Genomic DNA, 17118 nt, shown 5'->3' with positions numbered 1-17118 from the left:
GATGATAAGCCTTATAAATAGTCCTACACCAACCGCCTCAAGGGATAAGCAAATTTTCTATACCTAGTTGAGTTAAAAACTTCATGTGCTAACTTATGCATCGGAGTATACTCCACTCTGTACCAAGCTAATACAAGTTCTTTTGTAGCTCACCTCGAGTGAGGTGTTAGGACCATATGAGGGGACCAGAGAACACTCTAGGGCTTGTGTGGGTTTCCGTGCCAACATTATTTATAATGAAGAAACAACTTTACGTTGTTATTTTCCTCTAATCGAAATATATAAAGTGTATTATAGTAATATGAGATTGTAATTTAGAAATAAAATTTTGAATTAATTATGGAGATGAATTGGTGGATCCTTCTAAACTAAAGAGAATGGAAAGAAATCAGCAGCCTCGGTCTTCTATTATTTACGCAACCGAGGTTATAAAAAAAAAAAAAAAAAAAACAAAAGAACTATTAACAAATATGGATTCCAGTAAAAGAAAAAAAAAAACTTTCGAAAAGTTGTGACAAATTCTGGAAAATCTAAGCCATATGATTTGTTCTAAATTTGATAATTTGGGATCGGCTCCACTGGATTATTACAGGTAGGTTTTGACTTCGTTGTTTTTGATGACGACGACGTCGTATTCTTGCAGCTCTTTTTTTTCTTTGGTTTCTTCGGAAGCTCCAACGACATGTCGGATGCCGATTGGTAACCTATGGAAAGATCAAATTCTGGCCATCAAACACAGAAAGCAAATCCATGTCAAAATTGGTAATTAATTAACCTTAATCCCTTCGAAAATTTAATAGGATTATTTTTTAAAATTACAAACCTTGTGAATGAGTGGACCAATGAGTAAGAGCAGTTACTGCGGTTGAACTCGAATCCCTTCGTTCACTCACGTCACCAGCTTTAAATTCATTCATCTGTGTTATTATTATTTTTCAAACAAGGGATGAAAATTATACATCCGAAGAGCAAATATATATATATATATATATATATATTTTGAAAAAAAGAAAATAATAAGAGAAAGATCATATACCCAACTAGGAGCCGAAGCGGATAGAGATGAACTATCCAACCCGATATGAGCTACATGCTTCACATCGGTCGGATATCCGATTTCTATCTCACGATCTTTCACCACTACAATCATAAGCTTTTGAGTTTAGTAGTGATTTAATAAAATTTAAAAAGGAAAAAGAAAATGATAGCAAGAGAGAGATATAATTACCGAAAATTTGAGTGATGTATTTGAAACTTTTGTAAATTCCTTTCATTTTGGAAGACATAGTTGAGTGAAGATGAATTGCTATGGTAAAATAATGGGAGAATTTAAAATGGAATAAGGAACAAAGAGAAATAACATTGCTATATTACAGGGGTTGTTCATAGGAACATATTCATTTTGGTTTAGAGGAAATTTTTGGATTCAACAAAACCCAGATCATCGAATTAGAATTAGAGAAAATTAAAGGCTATAATAAAAAAAGAACTGAAGAAAGAGAGGTGTTGAGAAAAATAGAGGATTGAGAATTAAATTAGAAAATATAATGAAAAAGATAATGAGTGGTGGAACGAGAGAAAAGCGCTGCCATATATCATTTCAAGACATTATGGGAAAATTAAAAGGCTACATTTAATATCTTCAAATTGCAGAATCCGCCATAATATATAGTCAAAATGGATCTAAATTTCTAATTAAACAAATTCTAATAATCTTTTTCTTTGATTCCCGTTACGTCTTCCACCATCTTTTAAACTTATTTTAATTCCTTTTTTTTTTTCGTGCATACCATATGGATAATCATCAAATCAAGTTTTTTTTAATATATAAATAAATATCCCACTCAAAGATTAATCCACTTTTTTCGAATAAACGAGGGGAAATGATTTTGTTTGTTATACTGAAAAATTCCACTCATTGCTTTTGGGATTCCCCTAGATAATTGGAAGCACGTCGTTATTTTAAAATAATAATAATAATTGGTGTTTTCCGAAATGAGAAATGATGCTACCCACTTGAGAATTAAAGATAATAAGATCTATCGTCTTCAATCGGATTTGGGCCATGTATATTGGGAAGCATGATCTCATTCTATGTGTGTTTTTTTTAAAACCCACTATTTTAGAAACTAAATTACATTCTTTTTATTTTTTAATCACTACCCACAGCTCATAATATTTATTAATTTATATTTGTAGTATGTTTGATTTTGTTTTTTAATTTTATTTTATTGTCGGGTGTATGTTTGAACTTTCAAAGTATATTACATGTTAGTGATTCCTTAATCTTCAAATATGCTTTTAATAGCTCACTTTAATGTTTGTCATTGACAAAATATTAATGTGTAACTATTTGGTTTTTTTATTTTTTTAAAAAATTAAATCTATATCATTACAATAATTTGCATCTTTTTGAAGTATATAGTTGAATTCTTAACCAAATTCCTAAAACAAAAGCAATTTTTTGAAAATTGCTTTTTTTAGTTCTCAAGTTTTGGTTTGATTTTTTAAACCATTTGTGAAAAATTAGATAACAAATGAAGAAATTTGGAAGAGAGGATAGTGTCAATATACTTAATTTAAAAAAAAAAATGGTTACCAAACGAACCAAATTATTTGTCCTCCGGGTTGATTAGTGAATTAGGGAAATCCCAAGACAAAATGAAAATATAAATTTTCACTTTTTGGAAAGTGAACCAGATAATTATCCATACTAAACTGGATTAATAAGTCGTTAATTATAATTTTACATCATAGATTTATGTTTTTATTTTTTTTATTGCCTAACAAAACAACGGCGACAAAGAAAAAGAAAAAAAAAAGAAGATCCAACCGTTGATCACAAGAACTAGGATAAAAGTCATTGAGAAGACATAATGTGAAGTTTGTTATTGACAAAAACAAACGTTAATTTGATTATTATTATTATTATTTTTGGTATTGTGGGGTAGATATTTGAACTTTCAAACTACATTTGAAGTCAAGTGATTCCTCAATTTGAAATATGCTTGTATTGGTTTTTTTTTTTAATTTATTATTTATTATTTATAATGTAATTTTTGTTATTTTCAAAACATTAAATTATCTGTTTGGTTCCGTTTGACGAATCCAATCCTTAAAAAAGGTCCAAAATGAATATTGTCTTATCGTTTGAGACTTAAAAATTGTCTTTTTGCTTATGTTATCATCAGCAAAAAATACAGAAACATCTTTAATATATCTTTTTTCCAGTTGCAAGAGTCATCACAAAAAATGTTGGGTTTTCACTGAATATGGTGTTCAAAAGGTGGATTTTCATCGGAGGAGGGGTTACTAGAATCGCCTTCCACCACTGTGAACTAGATGATTTGCTTTAGTAATTTCACACAAATATGACACAAGTAAAAAGACAAAAATCTAGAAATTTAGAAAGTAGGGTAGATTTTTCTATGTCCTTCGAAGTTCGAAATACGAGCATCATTCTTCCTTTCATTGTTATCTTTTCAAAATAAAAATACAAATAAAAAAGAAAAGAAAAGAAAATATGTTTGGTATACTTACTTTAAAAACAATTAAAAAATGACCTGTTTTGAAAATGTTGTTTCCATTGGTTTTTACTTTTGTTTTAAAAAATAAAAAAACAGGGGTTCCAACTTTCTTTACTAAAAAAATAAAATAAAATAATAGAGAGGGTTTTGTCAACTAAATCACAACTCATTATTAAGTATTTAAAATTATTTCCGTTTAAGTTTACAAAACACATATTAACCTTTTGTGCATTTTAATTTTCACAACTAAACACAAATTTCAAATTTCAATCCAAATTTAAGATTTTAGATTGGAACCAAACACATTTTGAAATATAGTGAAAAATAAATTCAGGGCCATGTTTCTTCACTTTTTGGAAAATCTGCTAGATATCTACACAAAATATCATTAGTGAGTCGTTAATCATAATTATAGAACATAGATTTATCTTTTTATTTTTATTTTTTTCCAATTTCATTACCACAACAACCACAGCAAAAGGAGATTCCAACCGTTGATCAGTAACGCACACAATCACAGCCCTGGGATAAAAGTGGCTCCTGAGGGGCCCAGCCATTCACCTCCTTGTATAAGCGAATCCACCGTGAATTTTTGGGCCTCAGATGGGCTCGTTATGACATGGTAACCGGCCCACTTCACTCGCTTGCTAACATCAGAGCCCGGCCCATTATTGGAATACTCACCGTAATAGAGCGTCTTCAATGCAAAGTCCCCATTCCATTCGGCCCAGCCCGCTGGTTGAATAAGATCGCCAATTGTCGACTGCATGACGACGGTCCTCGAATACTCCTTCCATGGCCGCCCCAAATATGTCTTAATCGATTGCTTAACGGGCTCCAGATCTGAGCTTGCCACAATTTCACATTTCTGGATCGAACTTCCCGTGTTCTGATTTGGGTCCATTCGGCCTTGCGCCGTCACCATGTTGGCCTGGTTGCTCATCGGCCGTCGAGGCTCTATTTTACAGTTCTGTAACACGACGGCGGCGTTGCCGAATATGAAGTCGACAGTGCCGGTGATGGTGGAATCTCGGTAGAATTGACGGTTGGAATGTGTGTAGAGAGTGTCTTGATAAGCGTCGATACGACACCGGTTTATGACGGATTGATCTGCTCCGACCCGAAGTGCCACCGCTTGGTGCTTTTCCGGTCCGGCGGTGTTCTGGAACCAAATGTCTTGGGCTATAAACCCATCTCCCACCGCAGCTGGATCATCAAATTAAACAAAAGGAAAGTTAGGTTATAAGTGATGGCAAGATTAGGAGGGAAAACAGCAAGGTTTGTCATATTCTTACCTACCGTTGCAGATTTGAAAGTTGTTGATCCATCAACGACGTTGAGGCTACCGGTGATAATGGTGGAATCCATTCCATCTCCAACGATCATCACATTCTTTTTCTTCTTTCCCACTTCCACTTTTTCCTTATAGATACCCTTCTTCACATATATAACAATTCTGTTCTTGCTTTTATCTGGAACTGATTCAACCGCCTCAGTCACCGTCATGAAATTCCCACTCCCATCCTTCGCCACCACGATATTCGCTTCCATTTCTTTCCCCGGAACCCCCAACAGTCTCCGATCTCCTTTCTTCAACCAACTCGGATACCCATTTACCCTTTTCTCCAACTCCCCCATATTTTCAATTTCCGATTCCCAAATCGAAACAAACATCCCCAACGAATTTCTCCCTCTCATAATCAACTCTTCGAGCCCTAAATCCATGGCCGCCGCTCTGGATACTGAATTCTCGACCTCATCCCAGCACGTGATGTGGTTCGTCAGCACGCTACTCAGCCATGTGTGAGCATTTTCGATTGAGCCGCTCGTCCTGTTCTTCAAAGCCGAAACAGAGTCTATGATTCGGCTGTTTGAGATCTCCATAAGCTCGACACAATCGGCCAAAGCTGCTTCACCGCGTGGGTTATTGATTCTCTGGCTGAGATCTTTGGCTCTGTCGATTGTGTTAATTACTTTAGGAATGGATTTCCTCAGGAAAGATTGTAAGAAATGACCCCTGTTCGTGGTTTTGATTTCTCGAGGAAAGGGAAATTCTGAGGCGGCCATTTCAATGCAGGATGATGGGTTGTATGCCTTGTGGCATAGGTTGTGAAGGAAGGAGAGATCATTTTCAGATGAGTTTGATTTGATGAATTTGTTGGTAATGAAAATGGCTGAGCACAAAACTGCAGCAAAACAGAGGATTGTGGGGATGGTTTTGGAGCGGGAAGTTTTGGGGGGTTGAAGAAGTGGCTGATGGGTAGCCATGAACAGAACAATCACTAATGCTAGCAAGTGAAGCTTGAAGTGTGCTGAATTAAGCTTCACCCACCAGAGATTTAAATAGGATAATAACAAAGTCAAGTTCCACTACAGAAATAGTGGCACCACAGTTTTATTTATTGGATTCTGTTGCGATATGATTGTATTTTACTACTCAAATTCAAAATTTGGTACAAAGGTCGTTTTAAATGCTTTTTTGATCAATGAAATTCGATTTGAGTATTTAATTAAAGGGAAATATTCAGAAGAATTATAACATGTAATTATTAGACATTGATGCTTTACAGCGTTGAGTGTAATGGGTTTTGGGGCTCATGATTAGGCAGAACTTTTTCTTTTATTTTTGTTGAGGTCTGATCTGACCAAACCTCACACAAACACATGCACTACTTTTTCCATTATTCTTAATGGAGTCAAAGAAGTGAATTTGTGTATTGGTTTGGATTGTCGGAGTATAAATGTTATGGTAGTCAAAAGAAATACCGACAAAAGGAAGAGGACGTAAGGAAAAATATGAAATTATGGACTAATTGGAGTAGATTTTGATTTGCCAAAGCAAATGGAAACTATTTTTTTTTTTTTGGCCAAATTAAGATACATGTTGGACACAACGTGTCACAGTCTTACTTCTTCAATACTTAGATATTGTGCTTTGTGGCATCATTGGACCTTAAGCTAAGTTGTTCCATGAGGCCTCTAAAGGAATGTGTGTTTCGTGAGTTCAAATTGTGTTATGTTTATTCATGCAGATATATTCTTGAAGTTAAATATTAGAAAAATGTTTGTGGACATGTTTGAGTTAACTTTCTAGGTGTCTATAAGTGTAAAAAAGTGTTTACCAACACTTGAAAGTCAATCCAAACATGTCATATTTTAAAGGATTTTAGTGTTCAAGTAACATAATGTGATCTTATAGCTCATTTGTTACATCTACAAATAACACAATTTCAAATAAAAATTTATGAAAATTTTTATTAATTTTTATCTTATAGCTCATTAGATACATTTACTAACAACATAAGATTTACAAAGATGGCGGCAAAACTTTTACCAAATATCATAACAATTATAAGTTTAGTCTATGAACTTTTTCGTTTGTGTTTATTTGATCTCTAAACTTTACAAAATGTCTAATATATCTCTAAATTTTTTTGCTTGTATTTATTTGGTAGGGTAGACAATCATTCAGTTAGCATTCGTTTAGACTCAAACTGACACCGACTACCAATCTATCAGTTTTGATCAGTTGGTGGTCATCAGTTTTAGAAAAATCTATGAGTCGACTGACTAACCAATCGATTTCAATCATTTTTTGGAAGGAAACTTCATCAAAGTAATAGATTAGCAGGATTCCAGAGATCAGTGTATTCTAAACATAGATCTAATCTAATCAAATGCAGAATGAAGGATCAAATGCAGATTCATTCAACTTTGTGCTAGAGAGCAAAACAAACTCACCAGGACCAGGGAGCCACACCCCTTTTTATATAAAGTGATAGGAATATTAATTAGGATAAAATTAAAAATATTCCTGGAAAATATACGGTTTGTTGGTTTACGCTATCCTTCTATATTTTCTTCATTATCAAGTTCCTATCACACTAGTCCATCAAAACTAAGTGAACGTATGCCCATCATATGAACATAGACGTCCAAAAGGAACAACAAGTAAGTCGCACATTGTTAGACCACCAATCATATTGAATATAGTACAAGGGGTAATAAAGAGAAAACACGTCTGGGGAATGGGGACCACAGTTAGTTAGGGAAAAAGGAGAGGCATATATGTGAGGGAAAGGGTAGGAATAAGGGGTCTGGTCACTTTGATGTAGGGAGCCTTCTCTCGATTGTGTAAGAAAGAGGTAGTAGTTGGTCATTGTTCTCTTTGTTCTTCTAATCTTGTAACAACCATTGACTAATTTTTTTTATTGAATAAAACTTCTTGAGTTGGTGTCCTATCAGATTGGTATCCAGAGCATCAACGTGGAAAAAATTGGTAAGATGGCTCGGAAGAGATTTGAAGAGAAATGGGAGGTGTTCGATCATGAAATTTCTAGTATTCAAATAGAAATTCATAAGTTACCATCAATTGAAGAGAATTCGACATCATTAGTCAAAAGCATCAAGCTATTAGGAGTTGAGGTGGAAAAACATCAAAAGATGTTGATATTGTATGTTGCGGAGATGGCGAAAGGATGTTTGCAGTGTCTGGAACAGTTTGACGAGTTCGGAAGCAAAGGGGATTTTGAAAAAGTGATTGGAGAGATTGTGGATGCATTAACGAATGTTGCAAAGTCGATAGTAGAATTAGTGACAAATGATCGAAGTAAGTTTAAGAAGGTAGAAAAACCGATCTTCAATGAAACGAATCTTGACTCGTGGTTGCTTAGAGTCGATCGCTACTTTTAGATTCATAAATAGAAGACGACGGTGGCTGTAATCAGCTTTGAGAAAGCCGCATTGGGTTGGTATCCATCCAAAGAAAAATGTGGGTCATTCAAGGATTGGAAAGATTTGAAGCAGAGATTACTTGTTCAATTTCGATCAATAAGAGATGGATCGATCTATGGACGCTTTTTGGCGATTAAACAAGAATTGACGGTAGAAGATTATCGAAACCTTTTCGATAAGCTAGTGGCGCCATTATTGCATTTGTTGAATAATGTTTTAGAAAAAAACTTTCATGAATGGGCTAAATCCATGGATCAAGGGTGAAGCGGAGTGTTGGGAGCTCGTTGGGCTTGCACAAATGATGTTGGCCCAATGTGTGGAGAATCGCAAATTAACACGGCTTGAGGCGAGCCTAGGCAAACAAACCGAAGGTAAGGCCTAATCTATTGTTAGTAGCGTTAAAACTAATGTTCCTATTTGTTGCAAAAGATGGAGGAAAACAAATTAAAACTGCACCGATGAGAACGATTATGCTAAGAGGAGTGGCAACTACTGGTAATTAATGAGAAAGATCAATTAAAAGCTTGTTTGATGCTGAATTTCAAGCTAGGAAGGAGATGGGCTTGTGTTTTAGATGCGATAAGCGATATATGGGGGTTCATCGATGTAAAGTTCATGAATAGAGAGTACAAATTTTGGTGGTTCGAGCGAATGAAAAGGAAGTGGAATTGATTGATGATGTCGATCAGCCGAAACAACAAGTGGAATTGAAAATGCTTAAGATGGACGAAAAATTGAAATCGGTGGCGGAATTATCAATTAATTCAACGATAGGGTTGAGTAATCCTAGTACGATGAAGTTAAAAGGAAGATTAAAGGCGGACAAATGGTAGTTTTGATCAATTGTGGAGCAACTTATAATTTCGTATCGTAAAGGTTAATAACTCTTCTGCAATTGCCAATGGTTGAAACCTCCAATTATGGTGTGATCCTAGGTTTTGGTTTTGTAGTAAGAGGGAAGGAATTTTGTAATTCGGTGGAATTATCAATCGGAGAATGGGTGATGCGAGATAGTTTCCTTCCTTTGGAGTTAGGAGGAGTCAATATAATTTTAGGAATGCAATGGCATTCTCGGGGTTACTAAAGTTGATAGTCGTAACTAAAACTTTTAGTCAAGGGAATCAAACGACTGTGGATTTAACTAAGGCTCACGTGAGTCTTAGGAGTATGATGAAATCATGGACTGATTTGGATCAAGGATTCTCGATCGAGTGTTGAACAATGGAAGGGGAAGTATCACTGGTCGAATGGTATGGCGTGGATGAAGTTTATACCGTGTCTGAATCTATACCAACATTGTTAGAGAAGTTTGAAGATGTCTTTTATTGACTAGAAGAGTTACCACCGAGGAAGAGCATTGAACATCATATACATTTGAAAAAAGGTATTAATCTTATGAATGTTGGACCGTATTGTTATACTTACCATCAGAAGGAGGAAATGGAGAAGCTGGTGGATGAAATGTTGTCTTCAGGTGTCATAAGGCCACGTACCAACCCGTATTCAAGTTCAGTCCTGTTGGTTTGAAATAAGAATAGGGGTTGGAGGTTTTGTATAGATTATAGAGCTCTCAACAATGTCACAATTCCTGACAAGTTTCCAATTCAGTTATTGAAGAGTTATTTGATGACTTGAATGGTGCATGAATGGTTTCTAAAATTGATTTTGATGTAAAAAAGAATAGGGGTTAATTGGGTAATTAGATAATATTCTAGGTTAATTCCCTTTTTACCCCTACTTATAGTAAAACTCTATAAATAGGAACTTTTCTCACTTGTATGAAACACATTATTCATTCTAATAAAAGATCAACAATCTTGATTCTTGGAGAGAATTCTCCTTTTATCTTCTTTTAAGCTATATCAAATTGGTATCAGAGCAACCGTCTGGGCCAAGATTGACGGACGCTGGTGCATGACCGGGAAACTCTTGACGACGTCGATCTCAAAAGGGAGCTTTGTGAGTTGTGCTCGTTGACAAACAACACACATCTAATTAGGGAGAACCCTTGAAATTCCAAGAAAGAACAAAGAAACCAAAGATTTTTCAAGATTTTGCAAAAATGGACTATTACCGACCAAAGAAGGTGTCCAAGAAAAAAATACAACAATTGGTATGAAGAAGAAAATCAAATTTACTTCCAAAAACAGTGCTAGAATTCTGACTCAAGTTATTCCGAAGAGGGATTTCAACACACTAATTTTGTCCATGCTCGATTTTTTCAAAGAATCTATCATTATCCACATTGGAAATTTGATTCTAGTGATTCCAATGATGTTTTAAGGGCAACTTGGGACGGAATAAAAAGGCGACGATATCGGGAAAAGGGCCCAACGATCCAATCAAACCCATTTTTCAAGATATCAACATAAAGATTGGGAGTTAGATGAATTAAAGAATCATCAAGAACGGATTTTTACAGCCCAAGAAAAACGTTCAAGACTCAAAATTACTCTTTTGGTTATGAAACACGATCAAGAAAGGTTGATTCAAGAGAATCAATGGATGAGTCCTATACCCATCATGTGATTAAAACATATTCAAGAATCCAACAAAATGACTACTTAGATCCTGTAGCATTGGAGGAAATAAAGAAAACAATAAAAGAAATCCAACGTTCATTGGGGAAAATGATTCAACATATTGATCAATTATCAATTCATTTGCAAGAGTTCAAGAACGGACTGATTTCATATACCGAAGAAAAAAACAAGAGAATCACAGATAGAAAATTTTCAAATAGAAAATCTTGAAGATAAGATTGAAGAAAAACAAGAATTTGAAGATGTTGATTGGGAAATAGTTTCAAGTGAAGAAGAAAAATCCAACGAAAAAGATGGAAACGAAGTATTAAACACCGAGCAAAAATTGAACAAGGAACAATGACACACTGATTGTGGTGAAAATGGATCACCAAATTGCTAAAGAACTTGAAGCAAATGATAAAGAACACGTGATTCTTGAACATTTTCCTTCGAAGGTGGTTTTTTAGTGATTGGTCCTTTGAATACGGTTTTGAATGAGTTTGAATGAGACATCTTTTTTGGGTTTATGTCCGATGGAGAAGTTCATCTTTTGATGGCAATATTGGACTTTTTGTCTCGAATTTATACTTTTGATCATACTATTTTTGTTCAAAATATAAGAAGTTGGTTTGGTCATACTCCGTTGAACAAGTTTATTTCATTCCTTGTTTGCTTCATAATTTTTTTCTCTTTAAAACTCGAGGGCGCGTTTTCTTTTTGGAGGGATAGAATGATGTAAAAAGAATAAGGGTTAATGGGTAGTTAGATAATATTCTAGGTTAATTCCCTTTTTACCCCCACTTATAGTAAAACTCTATAAATAGGAACTTTTGCCTCTTGTATGAAACACATTATTCATTCTAATAAAAGATCAACAATCTTGATTCTTAGAGAGAATTCTCCTTTTATCTCCTTTTGGGCTACACTAGATTTAAAGGTTGGGTATCATCAGATAAGGATGCATCTGGGTGATAGGGAGGAGACAACATTTAGAATTCATGAAGGGCACTATGAGTTCTTAGTTATGCCATTTGGGGTTAACTAATGCTCCATCAACTTTTCACACATTAATGAACCCCATTTTCAAGCCTTATCTGCGAAGGTTTGTATTAGTATTTTTTTATGATATCTTAGTATATAACAAGAACTTAGAAGAGCATTTGCAACATTTAGAGTTGGTATTATCCGTTCTTCGGGAACATGCATTGTATGCCAATTGGAACAAATGTCAGTTTGCTCATAGTAGGGTGGAATAGTTGGGACATCTTGAGTCAAGTGTGGAGGCTGATCCTGAAAAGGTTTGTGCAATGTTGGAGTGGCCTGTTCAAACCAATATCAGAGAAGTTAGGGGATTCCTGAGTTTGACTAGTTATTATAGGTGGTTAGTTCTGAATTATGGGAGTATTGCAGCTCCATTAAGTCAACTTTTGAAGGGAGGAACTTTCGTGTCGTTTGAAGAAGCTCATAGGGCACTTGAGAAGTTGAAACAGGCCATGGTAACATTGCCAGTGTTGGCATTACCTGATTTTATTCAACCTTTTGAGATTGAAACTGATGCTTCGAGGTATGAAATAGGGGCTGTATTGGTGCAATAAAGAAGGGAAATTGCATTTTATGATCATACATTGTCCATGCAGGATCATGCTAAGCCGGTATTTGAAAGGGAGCTTATGGTTGTGGTGATGGCAGTGCATTGATGGCAACCTTATCTTTTGGGGAGAAGGTTTGTGGTCAAAACTAATTAAAGGGCGTTGAAGTCTCTTTTAGAGCAGCGGATTATTCAACCCAACATCAAAAGTGGATTGCAAAGCTATTAGGTTATGATTTTGAAGTAGTTTATCGACTGGGGCTTGAAAACAAAGCAGCTGATGCTTTGTCCCATGTGCCTCATCGCATTTGGCTCATTTATCCATTCCTGTATTGTTGGATGTGCAAATTATCAAAGATGAGGTGGAGAAAGATTCAAAGTTGATGGAAATAATTGCTAAATTGAAAGACAATGCTGACAATGTCCCTAAGTTTTCATTGCAGCATGGTATTTTGAAGTATAAAGGTCGATTGGTGTTATCCAAGTCTTCTACTTTAATACCTATAGTACTACATACATACCATGATTTGATATTTGGAGGACATTTTGGTTGTTTAAGGACTTATATAAATGACCGACAGGGGAGTTGTATTGGGAAGGAATGAAAGGGAGCGTGAAGAAATATGTGGAGTGTGTTGTTTGTTAATAGAATAAGTTGTTGGCCTTGTCACCAGCTAGGTTGTTGATGCCATTGGAAATTCCAGATGTTATTTGGAGTGATATTTCAATGGATTTCATAGAAGGATTATACGTAAGGCAGAGGGATATATTGTGATATTTGTGGTGGTGGATAGGCAGAGTAAATATGGGCATTCCATTGCTTTGAAGCACCCTTATACTGCCAAGTCCGTAGCAGATGTGTTTGTTAAGGAGGTGGTTAAGTGACATGGGTATCCTAAATCGATAGTGTCAGATAGTAATAAGGTGTTAATCATTTTTGGCAACTCTTTCAGTTGTCGAGTACTCAACTCAACGGAAGTTCAACCTATCATCCTTAGTCGAAATGAGAAGTTATCTTCAAAGTTCTTTGGTCCATATAGGGTGATGGAACAAATTGGGCCAGTTGTTTATAAATTGGAGTTACCTCCTTCGACTACAATTCATCCTGCATTCCATGCTTCACAGTTGAAGGGCGTTTTGGGACATCACCATGACGTACAACCTATGATTCCTTACCTGTCAGAAACACACGAGTGGATTACTGAGCTTGATGAAATATTTGGATATTGAAAGAATCCATCGACAAATGTTTGGAAAGTTTTGGTGGGATGGAAAGGATTGTCGAGCCATGAAGCCACTTGGGAGATTTTTCATGACTTCAAGCAATAGTTTCCAGATTTTCACCTTGTCCTCAAGGTGGTTTTGGAGAAAACGAGTAGGCCACCAATCATATTGAAATATAGTAGAAGGGTAGGGAAAGCACGTGTCTGGGACCACAGTTAGTTAGGGAAAAAGGAGAGGAATATATGTGAGGGAAAGGGTAGGAAGGAGGGGTCTAGTCATTTTGGTGTAGGGAGCCTCCTCTCGGTTGTGAGAGAGAGATAGTAGTTGGTCATTGTTCTCTTTGTTCTCCTGATCTTGTAACAGTCATTGGTTGATTTCTGATTGAAAAAAACTTCTTGAGTTGGTCTATCACACATCTAATCCATTTTATCAAATCAAGTCTTCTCCCAAATAATATGAGCACATCAATTCTTTTCGGATGAAATCTCCTGGATTTAAGTTCTCATGAGTTCTAGTAATCGAACATGGTTGGAGTTCATAAGAGCAAGTTTCCAACTTTGGTAGGACAGTAGTTTCAACAAGGTAATCGGCAAACTAATACAAGGAATGCTACTAATCAACTGATGATTATATAAAATTCATTGTGTTAGGAAAAAGCTGTAGATCAATACATGGTTAATGTCTTTCAATTTCACAATATAATACAATTAGAAAATCTAAGGAAATGTGGGGGGAATTCAAGGAAGCAATGTGGCCTAATATCGCAATGCTGTCTCTTTGCAAGTGTATCCACTGCTACTTCACTTCTAAAAAGTCCCTCTTATAAAATATAATCTCTCCAAAAAAAAAAAAAACAACTCAACCAGCAAGAACAATCTCTTACTCTTCCTTAGGTTTCTGTTTACTCTCAGTTTTATGATGCACTCGCCACTAACCATCAAAACTTCCAGAGTTATAAACACTAGAGGATAATGATAAACTTCCCCTCCCAAAACCACAAGAACCCTCAAGTGATTTCAAAAGTATACACAAACGCAGTCTTTGAATGGCCATTCTATATCTGAACCTCGAGTTGCTTATTCCATTGGTCAACTATCTAATCATATAGCATGGACAGACCAATAATATCCCAGGGTATCCAAAAACTTGACCAATATTTAATATCCTGGGTAGGTGTTATGGTCAAAATCCATGTCTTCAAAGATATTTAAGTTTATGATTTGAGCATTTAACCATTCGACCAGCCTATGATGGTTTTGTAGAATTGGTGATCTCAAATTTAACAGCATGGAACATAACACTGATGGAATAAAACGATAAACAGACAAGATTTCAATCAATAGCTTGAGCCAATAAGAAGGCAGTTTTAACATTAACTGAGTTCGATCAAGCTAAGTTCATTTCAGACAGATCTCAAAAGTATTATCAAAGAGAGCAAACTCTTATCCAATAACATATAGTATACTAGATTTAGAAAAAAAAAACGGTAAAGACATACAAGATGCTAATTACAATGTAATGTAAAGACTTCAAATAGACTTTCCAAGTGATGCAATGACCAGAAAAGTATGTCGATAATTCTGAGTACTGATAAATCACCTTATGAGAACAGAGCTAGCAATTTACAACATCAAATTAGTGTCAAATATGACAGCTCAATCAGCCTACCCGCTAATGCATGAATCCAGTAGGGTCAAACAACGATATAAAATACTCCAATCTATTGCACTGCCCTTGCAACCCATCAGAATGGAAAAAGGAAAGAACAAACCTACTAACTATACAAAGATCAGAAATGTGAGATAATTCTACTTGAGAATTTTGTAACTTTTCTAGAAGAGAATGTAATCCTCAAAGTTGGTAAGCACATGTATAGTGTAGCTTTAAATCGGAAAACAATAAGCAAGATAGAGTTCATTCTTTCTCAAACCTGCAATATTGAAGAGTGGAATGCAAATTTATCTAATACGTTAAAATATACTTCAAAAAATAGTTTTCAAGTAGAACTGAGCGTATTCATAGAGCAGCATCTAATGACCAAAGTCGAATGGTTAAAACAACAAAAATTTAACTTCAACAGCTACCAGTTTCATGGACGAGAAATCCTCACATTTAGCCGAACAGCAAAAGCACTCTTTCTTGAATCAGTTCCAACTTGATGGCCAATATCCATGAATTCCATAACCTGTCTTCCAGTTATCCAAATACACGACTTTCTTCACTGCCCAAAATGACACAAAGAGCGCAACCATCATAACAACCCGCTGCGTATTCACATTCCTGACGTTGACAAGCACATGAGTAATGAAAGCCAAAAGCAACCCAACAATAGTATATAAGAAACCCACAGCAAAGCCTTCCGCACCAAGCTGCATTCCAGAGCCCTGATAGAAGAATACCAGCTTGGAAGGATCATTCCGGTCGGTCAAAAACATGGGCATTTTCCGAATAATGTTATGCATTGTACCCGCAACACTGAAAAAGTAGACAAAGATAGCCCCCATCAACCAGACCTTCCGGTCGTTGAGCAATGTCTCACCCGCAATGATCTTCTTCAAAGCAAATGGCGCCGAAATTAACATCGCAATGACGAGAACGACTAATTGATTCTTGGAAAACATTGGGGGTCGATGGATCGGACCAATAACAAGCGAGGTCTTGGACTCTACAAATTCGGCCATGGATTCAGCCAATCTGGAATAGTCGCTTTGGTCCATTTGATCGGACTTCTTGGGCGTCTGATTGGGGCCAATAAGCCGGACATGGGGGAGGGCATTAACGCCGAAAAGGGAGAAACTAGGCTGGGATTCCTTGAACTCAATCTCGCAGAAGAATAATTTGGAGCGAGAAGGAGAAGAGGGATCAGGGTTGTTGGCGATGAAGGAGGAGGAGACGAGGCCAAATTCATGGCGGAGTTCTTTGAGGTGGAGCTCTGACTTGTCGTGAAGCTGTTGGGCATCGAAGAAAATGAGGAGTGAATAAGGTCTAGGGCTTTTTGGTGTGGTAAGGAAACGGGAGACGGACTGGTCGTCGAGATGAATCACGCCGGAAGGCGATCGGGATTGGAGGGCAAGAAGCTCTGAAACTCGATCGGAGTCAGATGAGGATAGAGAATATTGAACGAAGAGAGTGAGAAGGAGAGTTAAGAGAAGAGAATGAAGGAATTTGAAAAGAGTCGCCATTTTCGCTCCAACCCGGATATGGGGTTTCTGCAGTCGCAAAATTCTGGGTACACCAACTCGGAATATGTTTGGGAACGACTCTTGACTTTTTTTTTCTTTTTTTTCTTTAATATATACAAAACTTTTATATTTGTGTCCATTGCATTTTTCTTTTCCGTTTCATTTACAACCTAAAACTTTCCATTATAAAATTCAATTAAACCCTCAAATTTATACCATCATATAAATTTGAAAGTTTAATTTTAGATAAAAACTAAATTACAAGTTTTGGTTTATGGACTTTTAAAGTCTATTTTTTTTATTATTATTTTTAAAATTTTCAATTTGTGGGTAATAGT

General features: G+C 35.9%; 3 protein-coding genes across 3 annotated transcripts; all 3 read right to left on the bottom strand.

Moving 5' to 3' along the window:
* Positions 1 to 549: 549 nt before the first annotated feature.
* LOC120073446 (CRIB domain-containing protein RIC10-like) lies at positions 550 to 1463 on the bottom strand. The gene is made up of 4 exons (XM_039026295.1): positions 1229 to 1463; positions 1037 to 1140; positions 824 to 917; positions 550 to 722 (listed from the first exon to the last, which is right to left on the bottom strand). Exons 1-4 carry the CDS (start codon positions 1284 to 1286, stop codon positions 550 to 552), a joined length of 429 nt encoding a protein of 142 aa, XP_038882223.1. The 5' UTR covers positions 1287 to 1463.
* A 2516-nt stretch (positions 1464 to 3979) lies between these two features.
* On the bottom strand, positions 3980 to 5902 carry LOC120073117 (pectinesterase). The gene is made up of 2 exons (XM_039025742.1): positions 4823 to 5902; positions 3980 to 4733 (listed from the first exon to the last, which is right to left on the bottom strand). Exons 1-2 carry the CDS (start codon positions 5793 to 5795, stop codon positions 4042 to 4044), a joined length of 1665 nt encoding a protein of 554 aa, XP_038881670.1. The 5' UTR covers positions 5796 to 5902; the 3' UTR covers positions 3980 to 4041.
* A 9505-nt stretch (positions 5903 to 15407) lies between these two features.
* On the bottom strand, positions 15408 to 16875 carry LOC120073118 (probable dolichyl-diphosphooligosaccharide--protein glycosyltransferase subunit 3B). Its single transcript, XM_039025743.1, has one exon. It carries the CDS (start codon positions 16778 to 16780, stop codon positions 15743 to 15745), a length of 1038 nt encoding a protein of 345 aa, XP_038881671.1. The 5' UTR covers positions 16781 to 16875; the 3' UTR covers positions 15408 to 15742.
* Between the last annotated feature and the right edge of the window lie 243 nt (positions 16876 to 17118).

Source organism: Benincasa hispida, chromosome 3 (assembly GCF_009727055.1).
Source record: "Benincasa hispida cultivar B227 chromosome 3, ASM972705v1, whole genome shotgun sequence".
Classification (NCBI taxonomy): Eukaryota; Viridiplantae; Streptophyta; class Magnoliopsida; order Cucurbitales; family Cucurbitaceae; genus Benincasa; species Benincasa hispida.
This window is presented reverse-complemented; position numbering and strand designations above follow the sequence as displayed.